Genomic DNA, 21674 nt, shown 5'->3' on the forward strand with positions numbered 1-21674 from the left:
TTTAACACACTCGTTCCAAGAGTATACTGTAGAAAGAGTTTTTGAACATAAATAAAATGTGCAAAAGGTAGATATGTGAGTAAAATTTTCAGCATGGTTAAATGCTAAAACTAGTGGTTTAGATAGAAAAAAGCTTGAAAAAAAACATTAAAATTACACCAAGACCATGTCTATGGGGTCAAGAATAACAAAATACTGGCCATTTGAAACTCTAAAGTCATTTATTTTGTCCCATTGTTTTCCATGTTGCGGGTGGTAAAACTACTGTGCACGTCGTTTAAATTCATTGAAATTTCGTTTACTTTTAGTTTAGCAATTAAACTAAATGTATATTACAATTTCAAGAATGTTTTCTGCACATCGCCTGAGGAAATCCGAAGTTGCGCCGAGGGGAACCAAACTGAAAGCCGCGACAGCGGAGATCATCACGTACCTACAAGGCTTGCGTCTGACCTGCAGCTATCATTCTGGCTTGGTGGGATGTCAGCGAGCGATCCTCTGATTCTGTCCTTGTTCTTTTACTACTCAGAGTCTAAAACAAGGAGGGCATATTACGTGTTCATTGTATTTTCATTTTAACCGAGCAGCTATGGTTGAGCGTTTCACACACAAACACACACCTCTCCAGAGCACGTTGACACTGACTGAAGGACGCATGCGCTTTTAACTTGTAAACGCAAGGGTGTATGGGTAATGTAGTCTCTGCTCTCGGTGGAACGAATTAGGAAGCGTACATTAAGGGCGCTCTGAAAAGCGGCAGCGCAGCCAAATGATTAAATTAAACCTCTGATTTTTAAACAGATGAGCGTTCCGGTACGCTAAAAGCACGTTCTGGGCGCACGTAGAGGTGGTGGTACGCTCAAGAGCTATTTTTAGAAGTGGCGGTACTGAGTACCGGGGTGTTCCGGCCCACTTAAAGCACTGATTCTCTGTAAAGAAACCTAACAAAATTAGGCTACTAACCACTACTTTGTATAATTTAATGTTTTGTTTAATTAAAATGTTAAGTTTTAGCACAGTTTTTTGTCATAAATTTTCTTTGGGGGGCCGCGAAGGAATGCACTGCACACAAGTTGAAAAGGTTTGAGAACCACTGCTATATAGTATGCAAAAAGCAATACTTTGCCTAATATGTAGTATGGAAGTGGGCGGTTTCGGACGCAGCGATTCACTAATGCAATGTTCTTTATTTTCTAGCTCTTACGGTGGTTCATATGTGTTATTGAATGGCCACAATAAAATGCTGTGAATCGTCTGTAAAAGAGTCGACCACTTTATTAACCAGGATGCTACAGGGAAAATATGAGCATTACCAGCAATGCTGAGCATTATAAGCATAAGTTATTTTGCAAACATAAGGCATTTGAAATTATAAAGCGTGCGTGCTTCTCTCTCCTTGTGATGTAAAATAGGCCTTCAACTGACACGGATAAGGAAGGACTGGAATCTGGAGTCCATTCCCGAGCGACCACATTCAACATCACAAGTATTTTGTTATAATGTACACACTTTTTTTTCTGAAATAGTTTTGAGCTTTGGTGGGCAGATAAGTTTGAATTGAAGGTCATGTATTATGTAGTGCTCTTTCTTATTTTGTTATCATGTGTCTATTTGAAATCTCCAGGTGCACATTTTTTTGGAAAAAAAGCTCACAAAAACTGCTTTTTTTGGAGTATTCTCAACATGGTCAGACATTCAGTTTACCTTTATGGTGTCCCCAGGTGTTTGACATGTCAATTTTATACATTTTTGAATGTTATTCAAAGAAATCAGAAGTCATTTAATGTATATTTTACCTTGTTTTGCTCGGTTCCTATACTACTCTGAGGCAACAATATTTCACATGTCTAGTTTCAAACAAGACCTATTTTTTTTAAAGCATGTTGGGTAAATATTGGACAGAACACACGCTTTACCTGCTGTAAGGGATGAGGGATTATTGTCTAACTTTATCTGTTTTTGACTGCCTGCCAGTGTTTAGTTTTTCTCAGTCGCGTTGGTACATGTCTCGAATCATTGTCAAAATTTGCAAAACAGTAAGTGCATTTTCTCAAAACAATTTGTGCAGCCCCAGAACAGAAAAAGTTGGGACACAGTAGAAGTTGTGGGTAAAAAAGGAATGGAATAATTTACAAATCTCATAAACTTATACTTTATTCACAGTAGAATATAGATAACATATCAAATGTTGAAAGTAAGATATTTTGAAATGTCATGCCAAATATCGGCTCATTTTGGAATTCATGAGAGCTACACATTCCAAAAAAAGTTGGGACAGGTAGCAATAAGAGGCCAGAAAAATTAAATGTACATATAAGGAACAGCTGGAGGAGGACCAATGTTTAGGAATAGGAATGTTTTCCTATTCTTGTCTAATACAGACTTCTAGTTGCTTATCTGTCTTAGGTCTTCTTTGTCGCATCTTCCTCTTTATGATGCACCAAATCTTTTCTATGGATGAAAGATCTGAACTGCAGGATGGCCATTTCAGTACTCATATCTTTCTTCTACGCAGTCTTGATGTTGTAATTGATGCAGTATGTGGTCTGGCATTGTCATGTTGGAAAATGCAAGGTCTTTCCTGAAAGAGACGACGTCTGAATGGGATCATATGTATCTAGAACTTGGATAAACCTTTCAGCATTGATGGTGCCTTTCCAGATGTGTAAGTTGCCCATGTCACACGTACTCATGCAACCCCAAACCATCAGAGATGCAGGCTTCTGAAATGATCGCTAATAACAACTTGGGTTGTCATTGTCCTCTTTAGTCCGGATGAAATGGCTTCCCAGTTTTTCAAAAAGAACTTCAAATTTTGATACGTCTGACCACAGAACAGTTTTCCTATTTGCCAAAGTCCATTTTAAATGAGCCTTGCCCAGAGAAAACGCCTGTGCTTCTGGATCATGTTTAGATATGGCTTCTTTTTTGACCTACAGAGTTTAGCTGGCAACAGCGAATGACACGGTGGATTGTGTTCACTGACAATGTTTTCTGGAAGTATTCCAGAGCCCATGTTGTGATTTCCATTACAGTAGCATTCCTCTATGTGATGCAGTGCCGTCTAAGGGCCCGAAGATCACAGGCATCCAGTATGGTTTTCCGGTCTTGACCCTTACGCACAGAGATTGTTCCAGATTCTTTGAATCTTTGAATGGTATTATGCACTGTAGATGATGATAACTTCAAACTCTTTGCAATTTTTCTCTGAGAAACTCAGAAAACTATTTTTCGCTGCAGCGTTGGGGGAATTGGTGATTCTCTGCCCATCTTGACTTCTGGCAGACACTGACACTCTGACAGGCTTTTTATACCCAATCATGTTGCCAATTGACCTAATAAGTTGCAAATTGGTCTTTCAACTGTTCCTTATATGTACATTTAAATTTTCTGCCCTCTTATTGCTACCTGTCCCAACTTTTTTTGGAATGTGTAGCTCTCATGAAATCCAAAATGAGCCAATATTTGGCATGACATTTCAAAATATCTTACTTTCAACATTTGATATGTTATCTATATTCTACTGTGAATAAAATATAAGTTTATGAGATTTGTAAATTATTCCATTCCTTTTTTACTCACAATTTCTACAGTGTCCCAACTTTTTCTGTTTTGGGGTTGTACAATTAGCAAAACACCATGGATAACCTGCAAAAACCGGTTTCTTGCTCAAACTACTTAGTTCATCTCTCAAAAGTAAATATCTGTGTGAATGAACATGTCAGTGCGGTCAGAATAACAAGTCATTGTGTACGGTTAAGATCATCAAAATTGTTTAGTCATGTTGTCAATATAAGAGTTTACTTTGGAAGGTTGTTCTGATGTAAACTATGAGTACATTTTTGATGACAATTTTTGTAAATTGTAGGTTATACATTAGTGTATGTGGGAGTTTGGTTGCAAAAGACTGGACAGGGTTCATGAATGAATATTCACATTTATGCTTTTACTGTTTGTACTGTAATTTGTTGACAGACCATGTCATTGCCAATCAGCGAAAAGACAGCACTGCATAGCACAAAGAAAAAAGTAGAAATGCGAACACAGGACAAACTCCTTAGGGAAAACTGAACATGCAGTGCTGTAGGAATGCAGTCTTCCTACACATCCTGACGTTCCTGTCTTTTGGGCCACAAATTCTCATCCTCATCACAATGAATATATTCTATTGCGATGCAGCATGAAAAGAATCTTTCATAGTCTTATCCAGCCTCTGAAGGCATCTGTTTTGATGTCATCATCACATGCTGCATCCATTCCAGCCAGAAGGTTCATCATTGTATGTGGCTGGGGATCATATAATTTCTATCTCCATGCTGAGAAAAATACCTCAGTGGTGTTAAGGAATGGAAAGTAGGGTGAGAGAAACTCCATCAGCATCCTGTTGTGGACCGCAAACAATTGCCTGATGATTTTGGACCAATGAAACTGACATTGGCCCAAACTATCACGTACTTTGGCAGGTCATCTCCAATCTGACCCTTCTCCTGTTCAGGGATGCAATCCCTGTAAAGAGTATCTAAAAAGGTGACAAGACACACTGTATTGTATGTCCCAGTACAATTTTGTCCCATTTCACACATTGTAACATTGTGTTGTGCTCCTGCTATATATAGTCTAATGGAAATGTATAGATATATGCTTGACTTATTATGACAACTTGTTCAACCATTTTGCATGTAAAGACTTATAGTATGAACCAGTGGCAGCTGGTGACTTCTTTTTTTTTTGAAGCTCACGATGCAAAGTTTGTCACAACATGTATGTAGCTTGTCATGTGTGTGGTTTGTCATTTTAAAATATGTGTTCTGTGTATTGAAAGATTGTGTGTGCATCACGTGTCATGCCAAAATAAGTGCCTGCTGCCTTGAACTTGAAAGGAGACGCTCGTGTGTGCCAGATATTCGCACAATCTCATGCGTAATCAGAGTTTACTGTTAAAGGAGTGTCTTGCGTGTATTTAGGGAACGCGAGCGTCTCTTTTATCATAAACGGTTTTGATGCGTCTCCAGCAGGCACTTGTTTTGACAAAACACGTGATGCACACAGAATCTCTCCACACGCATGACACACATTTTGGAAAAGGGAACCACACACGTGAAAATCCGAACACTTATTATGAATTAGCGCATCCTCGGAAGTGCAGTCACGAGCTGTCACTGCTATTAACTGATGCCTAAATGTTGTGGGGGGTGAGACTATTTAACAGAGACCCATTATAATACATTTTGATCAACATGACTTAACCAATTGATTATGTAGGAAACAGCAGAAAATTGTACATAATCATTTGCATGGATGTACCAAAGCATTTGCAACTTGTTCAAAGAAATGAGAAACTGCTTTTTTATGTGCACAAGTGACATAATGATGTTAGAATTGAACAGGTAGTTTTGAGAATTTCAATTCTTATCTGAGAAATGTACCAAAGTGACTGAGAAAAACTGTAACTATTTAATATGCGTGAAGGATTTTAAGCAATGAAAAAAACTTTTGTTTGTATCATGCATTAAAATATATGACCATTGATATTTTTGATGATTTAAATAAAATGTCCATTCAATCTGAGCCTGTCTGTGTTTTACTCTCGACTAATAGTCTTATTCTTTTAACATTACTGGTAATTAACATATTCATTTAAAACCACTAGATGGCACTAACACAATAGGTTTAAATGTATTAATACAAAATAGCATCTATACATACTGTAAAATACATTTTAAAAAGTAGCAATAAGCATTAAGACATATTAAAGAGTTTTGATATGACATTTATATATATCTACAATAAAAAGTCCAAAAGTTGTAAATGGTTTTAATTAAACAACACAAGGGACATAAAAAAACCTCATCACAGTTTGAGCCGTTATTACAGAACAGAGTCATGTCATATGGTGTGATGTCATAATGGTTCCATGAGACGTTCTATATGGTTGTCATGGAAACATTACATCACACTCGGTGCCTATAAAAGGCTCAGCCAGATGAAACCGGTATCACTTGACTGATCTGAACGCTTGCCTTTGGTTGACTCCGAACGCTACTGTACAGATTACCAAGTGAATTTGCAGACTTTCCAAAAGTTCGCAACTTTAAACTGCTTGACGCACTGTGTACGGACAGACAGTTTACTTAGATTTCAACCCTCTGTAAACCGAGTCTAAGAACAGTTAAGTCTTTCAGTTATTCCTCAACATCATGTTTCGTCCTGTAATACCATTGTCCGAAAAGGACATGGAAGGAACAGTTGTTGAAAGCATGGATGAGGAGGATGATGAGGAGATGGTGGATGTTTATCCAACACGTACTGAGGCGAAACGCCAAAGAGGTAAGATGCAAGTTAAAGTAAAAAGTCTGAATTTCATGCTGATAAGTTTACAGTTATTGTGTTGTTAATGTACATGTAACGTTAGACACACCAGGTGGTGCTCGTGAACTTGACCCGCCGTTTTTCTTGACCGTCTGAATACGCAGACACATTTTGACTCATTTAACAAAAAGCGATCAAAATTAAAAAAACATCCCAGAAATTTAATACAAGAATTACGCCGCATGAGGCCTTGTTTTAAATATCCCTCACGAAAATTAACCATGGTTTTAATGTGGGAAAAGTGTAGTAGGCCTAACCATGTTTATTGGTGCATTACTATTAGCCCAACCATGGTTATTTTGTGGTAACAATGGTTTTACTACAGTACCGTTAACCATGTTTTGTTGGATGGAACTGTAGTAAAACCATGTTTAATTTTCATAAGGGATGTAGGCTAACATAATAAATACCGTAGTTATTAGCAGTGCATACGACTGTTGTTATTCGCAAATGTGATGTTCATTTACGTAAGCCGAGGTTGTGAACTATTTTTATTTTTGCTTGCATGTTTTCTCATGATCACGACCTAATTTCTTGTTATCTCAAGTTAACAAAAGTTGTATTTTTGTGATGTGATGAAAGCTTATGTGTACTTGATATGTATGTACGTGAACGTGTTGTATTGTTTGTAGACAGCAAAGGTATATGATGAACAAATTAGGTTTTACTTGGATCAGGGATTCGTTTAAGATTAAATAAATTCGTCAGTATGTATTTGACAGATTGATATAGTGGTGAATTTAGGGACCATCTCTAAAGTTACTCCTTAATATACACGTTTCTACTTTTTACAGCATTTAAATGGAATGACTTTTAGTCAACAAACAGTCACAAACCCTACTGTGTTCGTATGGTTGTCAGCTATAATGTACACTTTTTTACGTTTTTATATATTTATTAATATAAACTCTTAAATACTATTGAAGATAGAAACATGTACATAATTACTTTAAAGATGGTTCCTAAATTCAAGCACATTATGGGATGGTTTCCCGGGCAGAGATTATTTTAAACCAGGACTAGGCCTTAATTTATTTAGGAAATATAACTAGTTTTAACAAAAATGCCTTACTAAAACATTACTTGTGTGTTACTTGTGAGGCAAAACAAAGGGCACTGATGTATTTTAAGATGTGTCAATGCAAGTTGTTTTCAGTTTGGACAGCTCTTTAATTTATTTAAATCTCAGAATTGTCTAATCCCTGTTCGGGAAACCCCCCAATCGTTATTTATTTATTAGTCTATCTGCAATCATTAGCTACACGTAGACCTTTTGCGAGTCAACGTCATAGGCTGCGTCTGAAAACTCTAAATTATTGCCTTCTGAGGCAGCTTTCCAAGGCATCAAGGCATGTCCGAATTCAATGTTTGGTTTTCTTCCTGTCTCCTGAGATACCTATGCGTGGACGTACATTAAGAATGTGATTGGTCGAGTCCGGTCGAGTTCGAAAAAATAAAATGGCGGCCAAGGACGCGACTGGACCACCAATTTAGTGTAAATAAAGGTATATTTTCACTTTTTACACCTTTTAATTGCATTTCTAGCGAGAAATTAGTATTGTAGTTTTCAAATATGTGATTAGTTATCACAAAGGCGCTCTCTGTTTAAATTTCAAACACGCTGCCTTAGAAGTGTGTCCGAAAGTCGTTCACAGACACGAGTGAAACGAACAATATAACTCACTAGAAAATGTTTTGTTGTGCTGTTGAGTGTCGGAATAGGAATGCCAAAGTAGATGACCTTCATTTTTATAGTATACCGTCGTCGAAGACATCATTTGAAGATAAACGTAGGTGGTTATGGTTGCAATAAAAGCCCTCAACCGGACAGACTGGAGTGATGAAACATTTTGAAATCTTTTAATAATTTGAATAGAAAATAATTAGAGAAGATATCCGGTGTTCTGTCGAAGTCTGATCCCTCTATGTGTTTCTTATAGCGTTTTCATCACATTACGTTAATAGTTTATTTAGAAAGATTAAATATTTGAATTAGTTCACAATATCAATAATTTTCCATTTATTAAAGTTTTCGTATTTTTTTCGTTTTCTATTACTTCTTTTTACTTTATATCTTAGCCTATGTCTTCTTCCTGTTTGTTCTAAATTATAGTGATGGAAATTTTCATTCATTTAGGTGACTCGTTCATTTTCAGTTCGTTCACCAAAATGATTTGTTCAGACTCGTTCACTGATTCGTTCAGTGACCATTTCTTAATTTTACATAAATACGCCAATAGGTGGCGAAGATGTGTGTCATTATGTGTTATAAGACAATGAAAGACTTGCAAAAACTCATTAGTTTTTAATAAAGCTCAAATTGTGAAATACTAAGCATAATTTTATCAAGCTACAGAATATATTAAGAAACACGTACATTATAGTACATCTAATCTGGATTTGTTGTAAATAAAGACTCCCGTGCATGCCTCCTCTGGTTCAGTCAGTCATCAGATCCTCGTTCACGAATCATATAATTTCAGTCATGTCGTTCAAGACTTCGTTCAGACGCAGATGACTGATTTAAGTTCAGTGAAAGGGTGGATTAAACTATATAGATATATAAAACTATATTAAACAGAAATACCAAATTTTTCAACGGTAATTACCTTGATTATCATTTGTATTAAGGTAAATAGTCCGCCTAAACATGGTTACTATAACTTTACTAAAATAAAACCACATGATTCTTTCACAAGATTGTTAACGTTGCTCTCTCTTTCTATACGATCCCTCTCATTCATCTCATTCATTAGGTTGTAACTTGTACCAGTCATTCAGTTTGTTTAAGAACGCGATCTCTGTCTCTCTCTCTCGTTCGTTCAGACTCAAAACAGCGGCTCGGTCAGTGAAGGGCGTATTCATTCAGTACGTTGAGGCAATCATATGCTCGGCCACAGCTTATACTCGATTGCCATTGGCTCGTAGTTTTGTCACTCTTTGAAGGCGGAAAGAAAGCCGCGCTTCATTTGTCCGTGCTCCTCAAGAAGGGAGGGAAATTTCAGTGAATGAGAAATATGAGTCAATGGATGGCGTGAACGAGAACGATTCGTTCACCTAAAAGATTCGTTCAATAAGAACGATTCGTTCACGAACGTAACATCACTACTAAATTATGATGTTTACTAATAAATATATAAAAATAACACACACACACACACACACACACACACACACACACACACACACACACACACACACACACACACACACACACACACACACACACACACACACACACATGATGTAAAGTGTTAATAATATATAAACAGGCCTATACAAATTAATTTGTATGTAAACATAATAGTTTTAGATCAAACACCTAGGCTAAAAATATAAGGAAGAAATTGAAAACAGGAAATGATGAAATATTTAATAAATTATATTAAACAGAATACATGATAGTATTGCTGCTCAGCGATTCATACTGTAAAAATAATTGATTTACCAATAAAGAACAATACATATACATTACATACATGCACACAATTAGTAGCCAAGCCATTTAAACTTTTAATTTATTTAAAAAATAAACGTAACTTGGTGAAAACGTTATAACAAACATTACACTTAAGAGAAACACAGACTTCCGGATCCTTAGAAATCACAGTTTAATGCTAAAACACTTCACACAGCTATTGAGAAGCATTCACTTTCTGCCACCAGTTGGGCTCCGCCCACAAAAAACGTCATCTCTGTTTGCAAACACGCAAAAGGTCTATACATCAGCAGTTCACTTTAAAATACACTAAATATTATGGACAGGAAATTACATTATGACATTTGGATTGTCAGGATAACAACTTTTTGTTATCTCAAGATCACCAGAAAATTAAGTCATGATCACGAGAAAACAAGCAAGCAAAAATAATAATAATGTATGGCCTCTCGCAGCTTCCATACAATTTTGAGAAAAAGAAAAATGATCATTTCAAATGAAGGCATTAATTTATTGAATTTTAATTGCAGTGTTTGGAGGAGAGATGGATTCATTCCTACCGAATGCTGTGTTGACCTGTGACTATGTCCCTGACATCGGACTTGCGTCAGAGGTCGGACGCGCTGCCGGTGGTTTGAATCTAAGTGGAGGAGTAGAGGAGAAAATCCCAACAAGTAAGATGAAAATGACAGCAAAATGTGGCTTTAATCCTGATAAGTTTACATACATTATTCTTAATGCACGTGCACAGATAGACACTAGGTGGTGCTTGTGTACTTTTTACCTCATTTTACTTTTCCTTTAGCACAATGCATCACTTCTCACTTAAAGGCGCTAAAGAGGATGTTTTTCGCTGACTGAGAATCCAAAAACGGTTACTGAGTTTTTTAAATGAGTGCATGCGTAAGAACAGCCTCCCGCCTTCACAGCTCATTTCTAGGGAACGCCTTCCAAAACTCGTGCATGACACAAGTGTTTGTTTACCACCAGCATATGCTGTGTGGCGTCAGTGGATTTATTATGTGAAATTATATGATAATAAACACATAAGACGTTAAAACGTTAGATCAGTTGACGCTACTCCCATTTCAACTAGCATATAGCAGACTGGTCACTGCCTTACAACTACAGTACAAGAACAACGTCAATATACCCGAATAACAGTACAACAATAATTATTCAACAAAGAAAGAATAATCACTGTTACCTGTCGAGGAGAATTTTTTGCGAACTGCGCGTCTGTCTTGACACCTCTCCGTTCCTTCATTGCTCTCCAGCGTTGAAATGTTTCTCCAATAAGGACTCTGTTACATTACGTTCTTCTGACAATTTTCTCCTATTCCCAGCGGCTTAAAAAAAGTCTTTCTTTTGCGTCCTCTTTCGGGTTTCTTCTCTACCATGGTGCAAATTCGAGGAGGAAAGCAGGATCGACAATGAAAACAAACCGAAACTTAAGATATAGTTTAATGCGCTATGCGCATGCGTCACCTGTGTAAAGTTACTGGAGCGTGCACGTCTCTCACAAGGATTGTAATGGCAGTGATTGACAAGCCAGAAGGCCAATCGCTGATGCGATGACCGCATGAGCAAATTGGCTGATGTTTTTAAGGCCCTATCTTGTGCACAGATGATGTATATTAATATTATAATTTTCAGTGCACCTAATAAATAGTCTTTTGTCATTTAGTAAAGACAGTTTCAAGTAATATTGTAAAAATTTATAAAACAAACATCCTCTTTTGCACCTTTAAGCATTTGGCAATACAGAAACCCAAATTTTGACATACAGTTGACATATTTTATACAGTTGAATAAACAATACATGAAAATAAGTGACAAGTTTTAGACACGTATAGATCACTTCAGTTAAAGCATTAATTTCATAACATTATTTATTGAATTGCAGTGTTGGGATGGAGATGTGATGATGGTGGAATGGATCTTGTCCTTCCGAATGCAGTCCCTGACATTGTCCCGAACAACGGACATTTGTTAGACAGACGCGCCGGTAGTTCACATCCACGAGGAGGAGTAAAGGAGTTTACTCCTGCATTTGAGGAGGCGAACAGCCCCAAAGGTCAGATGGAAATTTTGTGTTCTTTACAATCTTTAATTCTGTGCCCTGTTTGTTTCTTAAAAGTTTTGTTGTCCCTTGTAGATATCTTTATTATAAATTCCTGAAAATACAGCAATGATTATTTGACTAATAATGCTGTTAAAATAAGAATCTAAAACACAATAGAAAAACTGTCTAAACTTAATTTCTTATTGTAAGATGCTTTATTTTACTGACTTTAATGTAATAAGATATCAGTATCTACAATACTGATACTCAATTACATATAGATATTTGATCAAATAGTATCTGGGTGGACAGTTTGTTAAATGTGTTTATTAAGTATTATCACTGACCATGGTTCTTTGTCATTCACTTTTGTCATAATGAATTTTCTAATAATGTATCATTTGTTTTTCTTTTGTTTTTTGGAACAATAATAAAGTCTTGAAATCAATGAAGAAGGCTTGGAGGAGTGTAATGCACCCATTCCTTCGTAATGATAAAGTGGAAACACTGATTCCTTCAGAGGTGTGTTACATCATTACATTTACTACAACTATCTGTCCATTTATAGACATGTTTCCATCCAGGTTTTCTCATCGACCAAGTAAATATATGTGTACGAAAGGTTTTCTATTTAAATGGCGATAAAATGGTTTCTGTTTAGATTTCACGAATGATGAAAGCGAATTCACACATACGTTTTTGTGTATTGCAAAAAAATCTGACCTTGAGCTAATAATTTACCTAATTTCTCTAATGCTCTTACAATAAAAGCTCAGCTGGGACCAGTCCGGCCTGATTTGTGGTCTCAGTAATTTTAAAATAAGTGTGCTTTCACCAAAGGGACCTGATTATGAGAAGAAAAAAATGAATATTTAAACATTAATAAAAATGATTCATTTTATGGATAAATGATTGACATTTCAGCACTTCATGAAGTAAGAGCGGCTTAAGTTTAAGTTCAGTGCAGCTTGTGTACCCTGCGTATAGGGAGGATCGACTCTGGTGGGGGCCGTGGGGCAAATCAAAACAGAAAGTTTCAGGCTGCATTAAGAGCGCCCATTGTTTGCTGTTATAGCCTTCAGAGGTTGCGCGTGATGAAGATCTATCATGTGATATCACATTTATTTGTGTTAAAGTTTTTTTTTAACAAAGTGTTTCCAAAATATTTTTGTGACATTTGAGGTATTGACATTGCGTTTATGCGCTAAATCATTTTTTGCTAAAAGCCTTGGATGGAAACATGGCTTGGAAACATTTATCTGTCTGTCTGTCTGTCTGACCCACCTCTGGTCTTCTCCACAGCTTAATGCGGATTCAGATAATCCTAATTTAAAGGATGATGCTGGTCTGGCGAGCTCTAAATTAAAGACTGTAATCAAACCGGACAAACAACGAAAGGCATTATTTGGCTGTCCCTGGAGGGGCAAGGTGGAGTCAATGCCGACTCCACAGCTTAAAGCGGATCCAGCTATCCCTGATGTTAGGGAAGTTGTTGATCTTGCATCACAGTCAAAGGCCGACGTTGGTCCGAAGAAACAGAAAGAAAAGGCTTCAAAGAGCCGCAAATCTAACCTCCAGGGAGAAAAAGTGACTGTTGTGCCAACTCAACAGCCCAAGGCTATTTCAGATATTCCTGTTGGCATGGATGTTCCTGCTCTGGCCGGCCCCCAATCAAAAACAAAGATTCGTCCGGATAAAAGCAAGACATTGAAGCAACGCATCTTTGGATGCTTCTGGAGGGGCAAAGTGGAGTCAATGCCGACTTCACAGATTGAAGCCGATCCGGCAGATCTGGCAGATTCTCAATCAAAGAGTGTTGGCTTAAAGAAACAAAAACAAAAGGCTTCAAAGAGCCGCTTTTTTCACAACCCTTGGAGAAAAAAAGGGAAGAGTAAAGTGAAAAAAGATGCAGATCCAGCTATTCCTGATGCCATGGATGGTGCTGATCTGGCCAGTTTTGGTGGCACCGCTGCAGCTAATGCCAGGCTACAGAAGATAGGTGCCATTCCAAAGAATATCGGGTTAAAAGGTGGCGGAAATCCCGACCCAAATAAAGCAAAAAGTCCTGGACCAAAAGAAGATGAAAATCCTGGGGCAAAAGCTATTGAAAATCCCAGACATTCTGGGGCAGAAGATGATAGAGTTGTCAGGCCAAAAGTTGTAGATCTTTTTCAAAAAGTTTTTAAACCGCCAGAAGAGACGAAACCAGCTGATCCCCCAGTCCCTAAAGGTGAGTGTACTGACTTCATTATACTCCTAGGGTGGGTTGCACCAATATGTGAAATGGTTTCTTCATCAAATTCTTCTGTACCTGGAAATGTATGCTGTACCTCCCGTCTGTGAGTATATGAGTGTTAACATGTACTGTGATCCTATCATTTTTCTGTGTTTTTTTTTCAGAGACTTTTGATTCTAAATATACCTTCTTCAATGAAGTGATTGGAAAAGGTTACTTTGGCAAAGTGTTCAAAGGGATCCGTAAATCGGATGGCTGTCGGGTAATGCACTTGTATTTATATCAAACAAAATGTTAGCTGAAATTTGTACGTCCACTTGACCTAAAGCATGTTTTAAAGTTTGTAGATTCTCAAACTTTAAAGTTATGTGTGAAGTGTCAGGTGAGCCACTTCAGTCAGCTCAGGAGAAATTAACTAGGTGTTGTTTTTTCTCTTTACAGGTTGCCATCAAGCGAATAAGCAAACGAAAGGATGAAAGAACTCTTCAGATTGTAAGATGTCATAAAATTTGATGAAGTGAACTAAACAGAAAATAGATAGTACAGCGATTACACACCAATACAAGATATTTGTTGTATCTAATTGTAATTTGTTGACCATTTTTCTCCAGCCCGGATACCCCAAACCAGTCATTACAGAAGTGGCGCTAATGCTTAAGTTAAGAGATGCGCCCTCATGCCCCAATGTCATACAGTTTTATGACTGGTACGAAACTGAAGACTTTTACACGCTCGCGTTGGAGTACCCTCAGCACTGCCAAACCTTGTGGGATTTTGTTAGTTGTGAAAGACATCTAAGTGAAAATATAGCAAGACATCTTATGCGTCAGGCAGTACTGGCAGTAAAACACTGTCTGGATAATGGAGTTTTCCATACAGACCTCCATGGCAAGAACTTCTTGGTGCAGAAATCAACAATGACCCTGAAGTTAATTGACTTTGGGCTTGGATATTATCTTACGGATGAGGCCTATGATTCCCACGACTTTATAGGTGAGTTGAGTTTTTTATATAGCAGAGAATTGAAACCTGCTGTTAATGCAGCGTCATCTTTTACAAAATGACTTAACATGATGTTTTGTGTACAGGAGCTCAAGGTTGCATCCCGCCTGAGATGCAAATGGAAGAGAAATACTACCCCATGCCAGCAAACGTATGGGCCTTAGGTGCTTTGCTGTATTTCATGGTGCTTGGAACTTCCCCCTGTCCTATAGACCCCTTTTATGGGAAGGGTTTATCAAAGGGTGAGTGAAAATGACTGATCAACACTCACACACAAAGCCTCTGATCAAATCCACAATAAATATTATCACAGGATACGGTCTATCTGGCAAGATGTTAGATTTTATTGTGTTTAGCTAAACAGTCATTTAGTGGCTCGTCAATGTATTTCATCACTGTGCCATTATCTTAACCTGAGGTACTGTCTGTCTGTGATCAGGGGCCCTTTCGATGATAGACAGACAGACTTTTTTGCAGTATTATTAAATGACAACAAAAGCGTCTCTTTATGCCATGATTATTATTGCCATTTGTGTGTCATGATGACTAACCAGCTCTCTCCTAAAACTTGTACAGAAATCTGTGATCTGATGAAAAGGTGCCTGGCCATGAATCCAAGATATCGTCCGACGCTCAAGCAGATCTTAGATCATGACTGGTTTAAAACTGAGTCTAACGAAGAAGAGCTATTCATTTACAAAATGAGGTAACAGACCGAATAGAAAACTACATTTGCAGATTACATGCTTTTTATTTTGTATAATTAGTTGTATAGTAAGATTGTTTTAAATGTACATTTTCATCACTACAGGGCGCTATCCACATAAATATAAAAAGGAGGAAGCTTAATGACTGAAGGAGAGAGGAATGATGAGAGATGCTGTTTTCGCGGATGAGGCAATGAATGCTTTTTTAACTATCCTTTTGATCACATTATGTAATGCAACCGTAATGAATTGGCTGCAAGGCGCAACAGCTGTGTGTTAGATGTTGTTTAACCAACACTTCTGCATTTGTCCTCTTGTGTCTCCCTAGTTTCTACAACTAGAAACAGAGAATAGCACGGAAATTAAAAGGGCCATTATTACAAGAGAGACAAGAGACGAGCCATTATTTAAAACAGGAATTTCTCAGGAGTAACACATTTTTGGGAACTTTCTGCATAATGTAAGTATACAACTGCATTTGTCTTTGGATATTTCATTACAAAAATCAATATACTATAAACATGATGACTAAATATAAAATGTTGACATTTACTTTTTTTCTCATCTTCAGGTGGTATTTCAGCCTCAGACTTCATGACCACATGAACATCTGATGCAGATCCTGTCTCGTCTTTAAACATATTTAATAAAAAAAATAATTTACAAGTTTTAGTTCTTATAATTCTTAATGTTTTTATCTTTTAAAGTTGTATAATATAGTATCTAATATATAGTATGTCCTCTATAGAATAAGTTATGTCTGTCTCTCTCTCTAGGGTTTTTTTTCTTCTAGGAGTTTAGGGAGTCAAATGACATTTTCTTAACTTAGATCTCTCTTCTATATGTTACATTATTACGCTCAATAGTTCAGTTTAATCTGTACTTTGCAACTTTTGTTGTCCCTTGATTTTTCTGTGTATTTTTCTTTTTTTATTAATTTAAAGCTGCTTTGAAATAATTAAGCAATTGTGAAAAGTGCTACAGTATATAAATAAAATTGAATTGAATTGAAATGAATATGTAAGACTTTTCTTTAGCAGATGTTTTAATTTGCTTTTTTTACTGTTTTATTTGATCAAACTGATTAACTTGGGTCACTTATGTACCTGTTTTTCATATGCAATATCAAACCCTTGACCTTGGTATAAAAACTGTGAGTTAACTTAGTAAATACAATCAGACAAAATGTTAAACCTGAAGATTATAGAAATGAATGGGCTAATGTACTGTTCACCTCATATACATTTTCTGATTCGTTTTTACTTGTATTTTAAATTAGGCATTGAATTTTGTTATGTTTTAGATGTAAAGAAAATGTCCTAAAATTAAATAATCCTGGGATTTTTTTAAGATAGAGAATTTCAAAATCTAGATAACAAAAATTTAAATTTGCTTACTCATTTTGCCAGCATCACAAATGATTAACAGATTACAGTGTCTTTTATACTGTATACTGTAAATGCAGGTATAGGTGGAGCAGGCGCCACATTGGCTAAAAGGATTTTTATAAAAAATAAATGATATTCCACAACAAATATACATATTAATTTTATATTATACATTTTACTTGTTTTAAGATGATTTGTAAAGCAATTGTTATTTTGCTAACAAAAAAGTGGCGCTCTGTAAATCGCTTTTGTCCAATCACAACGAAAAAACATAAAAGTTAATATATCTTGTCGATTACAATGTAGCCCGTGCTACCACATATGAAAACGCTTTGATTAAACAAATTATTTGCAAAATATGATACTTATAAAACAGTAAAAAAAAAAACGTATTCGTTTGAATAATAGCAACCAACGCACACAAGCGCCTCCAAAGCGCCCTCACGCGGTCATTTTTTAGAACTGCGCCTGTCGTGTGAAGCTTCGGTGGAGTTTATTTATCCTCGAAAGATTAATGGGCCTAATATACTGTTCACTTCATATACATTTTCCGTTTCGTTTTTACTTGTATTTTAAATCAAGCATTGAATTTTGTTGTGTTTTAGAAGTGGAGAAAATACCCTAAAATAAACTAACCCTGGGATTTTTTTAATAGAGAATTTTAAAATCTAAATAACAATAATTAAATTTGCTTACTCATTTTGCCAGCATCACAAATGATTAACAGATTACAATGTCTTTTATACTGTATACTGTAAACAGAGCTGGCTCTGACTGTAAATGCAGGCATAGGCGGAGCTTACGGTGGAGCAGGCCCCCCATTGGCTAAAATGATTTTATAAAATAAATTATATTCCACAACAAATATACATATTAATTTTATATTATACATTTTAAAACTTTTTAAAAGATGCTTTGTAAAGCAATTGTTATTCTGCTAATAAAAAAGTGGCGCTCTGTAAATCGCTTTTGTCCAATCACAATGGAGGAGAGGCGGGACAAACAGTGCATCGACCAATCGGATCATCCTTCCTCTACTACTGAAAAAACATAAAAGTTAAAATATCTTGTCGATTACAATAGATAACAGCCCGTGCTACCACACTATGAATACGCATTGATTAAACAAATTATCTGCAAAATCTGATACTTATAAAACAGTAAATTGTTATTCGTTTGAATAAAAGCAACCAACGCACACAAGCGCTTCCAAAGCGCCATCACGCGGTCATTTTTTAGAACTGCGCCTGGCGTGTGAAGCTTCGGTGGAGTTTATTTATCCTCAAAAGATTATAGAAATTAATGGGCCTAATATACTGTTCACTTTAGGAGAGGAGGTAATGGAGGCAGATTTGGGAAGCGTATGCATCCAATAAGCTTTCCTCCGGCCACAGAACAGATAAACAAGGTTACAATGCCAAAAAGATCCCCGCCCAGTAGGCATTCCATCTCTGTGATAGACCACACCACCCCAAAGAGCACTGCGGCCATGATCAATGCACAGGACAAGATAAAACAAAAGCTGTATCAATGTGTACATCACTTGTAATCACTGACATGATGGACAGGTTAGTAATGTCTCCAAGTGAGGCTGCAAGATAAGATTTAGATCATTCTTGACTAATTTCTAACCTTTGGTGATTATGGTAGCCAGCATGCCTTTGGGTGGACAGGGGCACAATCTCCTCAGCCATGGGCAGCATTTATACGGAGGGTCAGTGTTGGTGCAAGCATCTACCGAGGAGACCGGTCGGGGTACGTATTGCGTCTCTTCGGTCATGCTCGGGCTGGGTCTTTCTGGGGTCTTACCAACCACCAACACAGTCTCATTGACAGTGAGGTGATGTGTAGGAAAAAAAAGAAAAGAAAGAAATTAAAATGTGCTTATCCAATGCAACATACATAGACAACGCCCACTGGAGCAACATATGAATAATAGTTTTGATGAGTTTACTTTTAGAAGAGATATAAACATATAAATAAAGAATGAGTGACTTTAATTTTCTAAAAAATGTTTGACTTATTAATCCAGAGATTTGGGATAATGAGCATAGTGTTCTTCAAGGGAAGCACTCAATACAGAGGAGTTAACAATCTCACTATTTTACTTTTTTATTACTTGTAATAATTTCTTATTTCTTTTTCAAAATCAATGTTCAGAGTAAAATTGGTTTAACACTTTTGGAGTATAATGAAATGCAGATATTTAACACCTGCCCTCCTTAGGATTTAGCATTTATTAAAACTAGGCTGTCAAAAGATTAATCACGCTTAACCGCATACAAAATAAAAGTTGTGTTTGCAGAATATAAGTGTGTGTGTGTAATTACTATGTATGTATGAATACAAACAAACATGTATACATTTAAGAAAAAAAGTGTGTGTGTGTGTATTTATACAAAATAATTACACACAGTGCACACACATATATTATGCAAACACAAACTTTTATTTTGTATGCGATTAATCCTGATCAATCGTTTTACAGCCCTAATTAAAACATTGAAGAAACATGAACATTTATTATGCCACATTTTATTATTATTAAAAGACTGTGTTGAATTTTTGTCAACATTCTAAGGATTTTACATTTTGAACTATAAAACCTCACAAATCCTCTTTTAAGCATAAAATTGGTAACTTTGATGAACCTACATCAGCATGATTCCCCAAGGCGGAGGCTCCATCAGTCCTGTGTGAGTATATGGAGTTAGTTGACTGAGATCTGGACGGGACTTCATCCTCCATGGCTCTGATTGCGGTTTTGATCCTCACTTCTGGACTCCTTCAGCCATGACACAAGCTCATGACCACAGACTGGCTAATTTCCAGCCGAAACTCGCTATTAACTTAATGTATTACTACATTACTGTGAGAATCTAAAAGATGTCCCTTCCCACCCCCACTATTTAACCTAACCCAGTAAATCCATGCATATCCTGTTTTCTATGATTTATTTTGTATGCTTATGAGAATCCTTTTCTTGGGTGGTATTCTCTCCTATGGTAAAGTTCCCATAACAAACTCATCCTGTCTTTAGGGTTTCAAATATATACAATGCATATCGTAATATACTATGTTTAAAGTATATGTCTGGTTATACCCTGTTCACATATTGTTTAACACTACTCTTTATTTTCGGGCCTGTTCAGTCAAATTTCCTCTTGGTGATTGATGATCTTGCATTTGCTATGTTGGGGAGACATTTCAACATATCCTCTAGTTTTAGCTGCAGGTTGGTTGTGGTTGGGTCAAGGAGGGCATGCGAAGGACATGTTCCAGACCCTAATTCTCTGTTTTAAGCACCACTTCCTCTCACGTATATGTAAAACATAAAGCTGTCTAGGTTGTTTGCTAAAAGTGCATGCTTGCAGAGTTAATTGATCACGTGATTGTTTGTCTCGATGGATTTACTCAATGTGTTGATCACAAGATTGTGCCAGACATTACCCAGGTGACTAGCATTTCCTTTCTGTATCCTATATAATGTGGAGGATGTCTAATAAACTTTGGTCTATGTTTGAACGGCATTTGGTGTCAGTGTCTTTTTCATAGCCCCTGATATATCAGAACTTTCTGCTGCTCAGCTCAGGGGCCGTATTCACAAAGAATTTTAAGGCTAAACGTAGCTCCTAACTGGCAAATTTAGGAGCAACTCCTAAAAATAATGGGCGTGTCACTCCTAACTTTAGGACTCCTCATTTTTTTCACTAAAAGTAATTCACGAAGCATTTTAGCCCTAAAAGTAGCACCTAAGTCTGGGACAGCTTAAAAGAAGTCGAGAGGACTCCTAACTCACTAAGACCCAGCCAACATTGCAAGGTATGGGCTTCCAATGTGGGCTGTACATGGGTTTGTCCATGGGTTCCACTGTGGCCCCACCTGGGTTGCCCACATGAATTTGATATAGAAACTGAGTGGGGCCCATATTGCACCCACGTAATGAAGCCCACGTTACATATCAGGGCCCAGAATGGATTTTTAATGGGTACTGGACTGGTCCCGTATTATGAAATAATTATACTTTTAATGCTTAATTGTAATTTACTTAAATAATATATTTGTTTTAAATTGAAAACCGATAAAAGCAAATCATTTCAGTTCGGTAAATATCAGATTTCAGCATAAATATTCAACAGTTCATTCATCTGTAACATCACAAAACATGAAGGAGGTGCAATATGAGAAATCAAATTAAAAAACTGTAAAGGTTCAATATATCAAAATACTTTATTGTCAATTTATAACAATACAATGCTAAAATAATCATGAACATTTCAAAACTGCTAAGGCAGGTAATGACTAACAATTTAACATAACACTTAAAAAAAGCATTGAAAGAAGTCAAACTCTTAAAATACTTCGAACTCAAAAACAACACAAACATTGCTCACTGTTCTGGAGATGGTCTTCTGATCATCAATTAATCTTTGCTCAACAGTTTTATGAAGAACTTCCAAAGCATCCA

The 21674-nt window shown here is 36.6% G+C and overlaps 1 protein-coding gene across 1 annotated transcript; it reads left to right on the forward strand.

The window, feature by feature from the left end:
• The first annotated feature begins 5902 nt into the window (after positions 1–5902).
• Positions 5903–16783, forward strand: LOC129444262 (uncharacterized). The gene is made up of 13 exons (XM_055204807.2): positions 5903–6327; positions 10339–10482; positions 11715–11885; positions 12310–12395; positions 13176–14103; positions 14274–14371; positions 14551–14601; positions 14721–15102; positions 15198–15353; positions 15688–15817; positions 15923–16008; positions 16147–16278; positions 16390–16783. Exons 1-11 carry the CDS (start codon positions 6198–6200, stop codon positions 15936–15938), a joined length of 2292 nt encoding a protein of 763 aa, XP_055060782.2. The 5' UTR covers positions 5903–6197; the 3' UTR covers positions 15939–16008; positions 16147–16278; positions 16390–16783.
• The last annotated feature ends 4891 nt before the right edge of the window (positions 16784–21674 follow it).

Source organism: Misgurnus anguillicaudatus, chromosome 3, assembly GCF_027580225.2.
Source record: "Misgurnus anguillicaudatus chromosome 3, ASM2758022v2, whole genome shotgun sequence".
Lineage (NCBI taxonomy): Eukaryota > Metazoa > Chordata > Actinopteri > Cypriniformes > Cobitidae > Misgurnus > Misgurnus anguillicaudatus.

Excerpts from the sequence above, each read along its gene's own strand:
- LOC129444262 (XM_055204807.2), top strand. The coding sequence starts at position 6,198 with ATGTTTCGTCCTGTAATACCATTGTCCGAAAAGGACATGGAAGGAACA. Across the intron at positions 6,328-10,338 it reads TGAGGCGAAACGCCAAAGAG|TGTTTGGAGGAGAGATGGAT; the intron begins GTAAGATGCAAG and ends TTTTAATTGCAG. Across the intron at positions 10,483-11,714 it reads AGAGGAGAAAATCCCAACAA|TGTTGGGATGGAGATGTGAT; the intron begins GTAAGATGAAAA and ends ATTGAATTGCAG.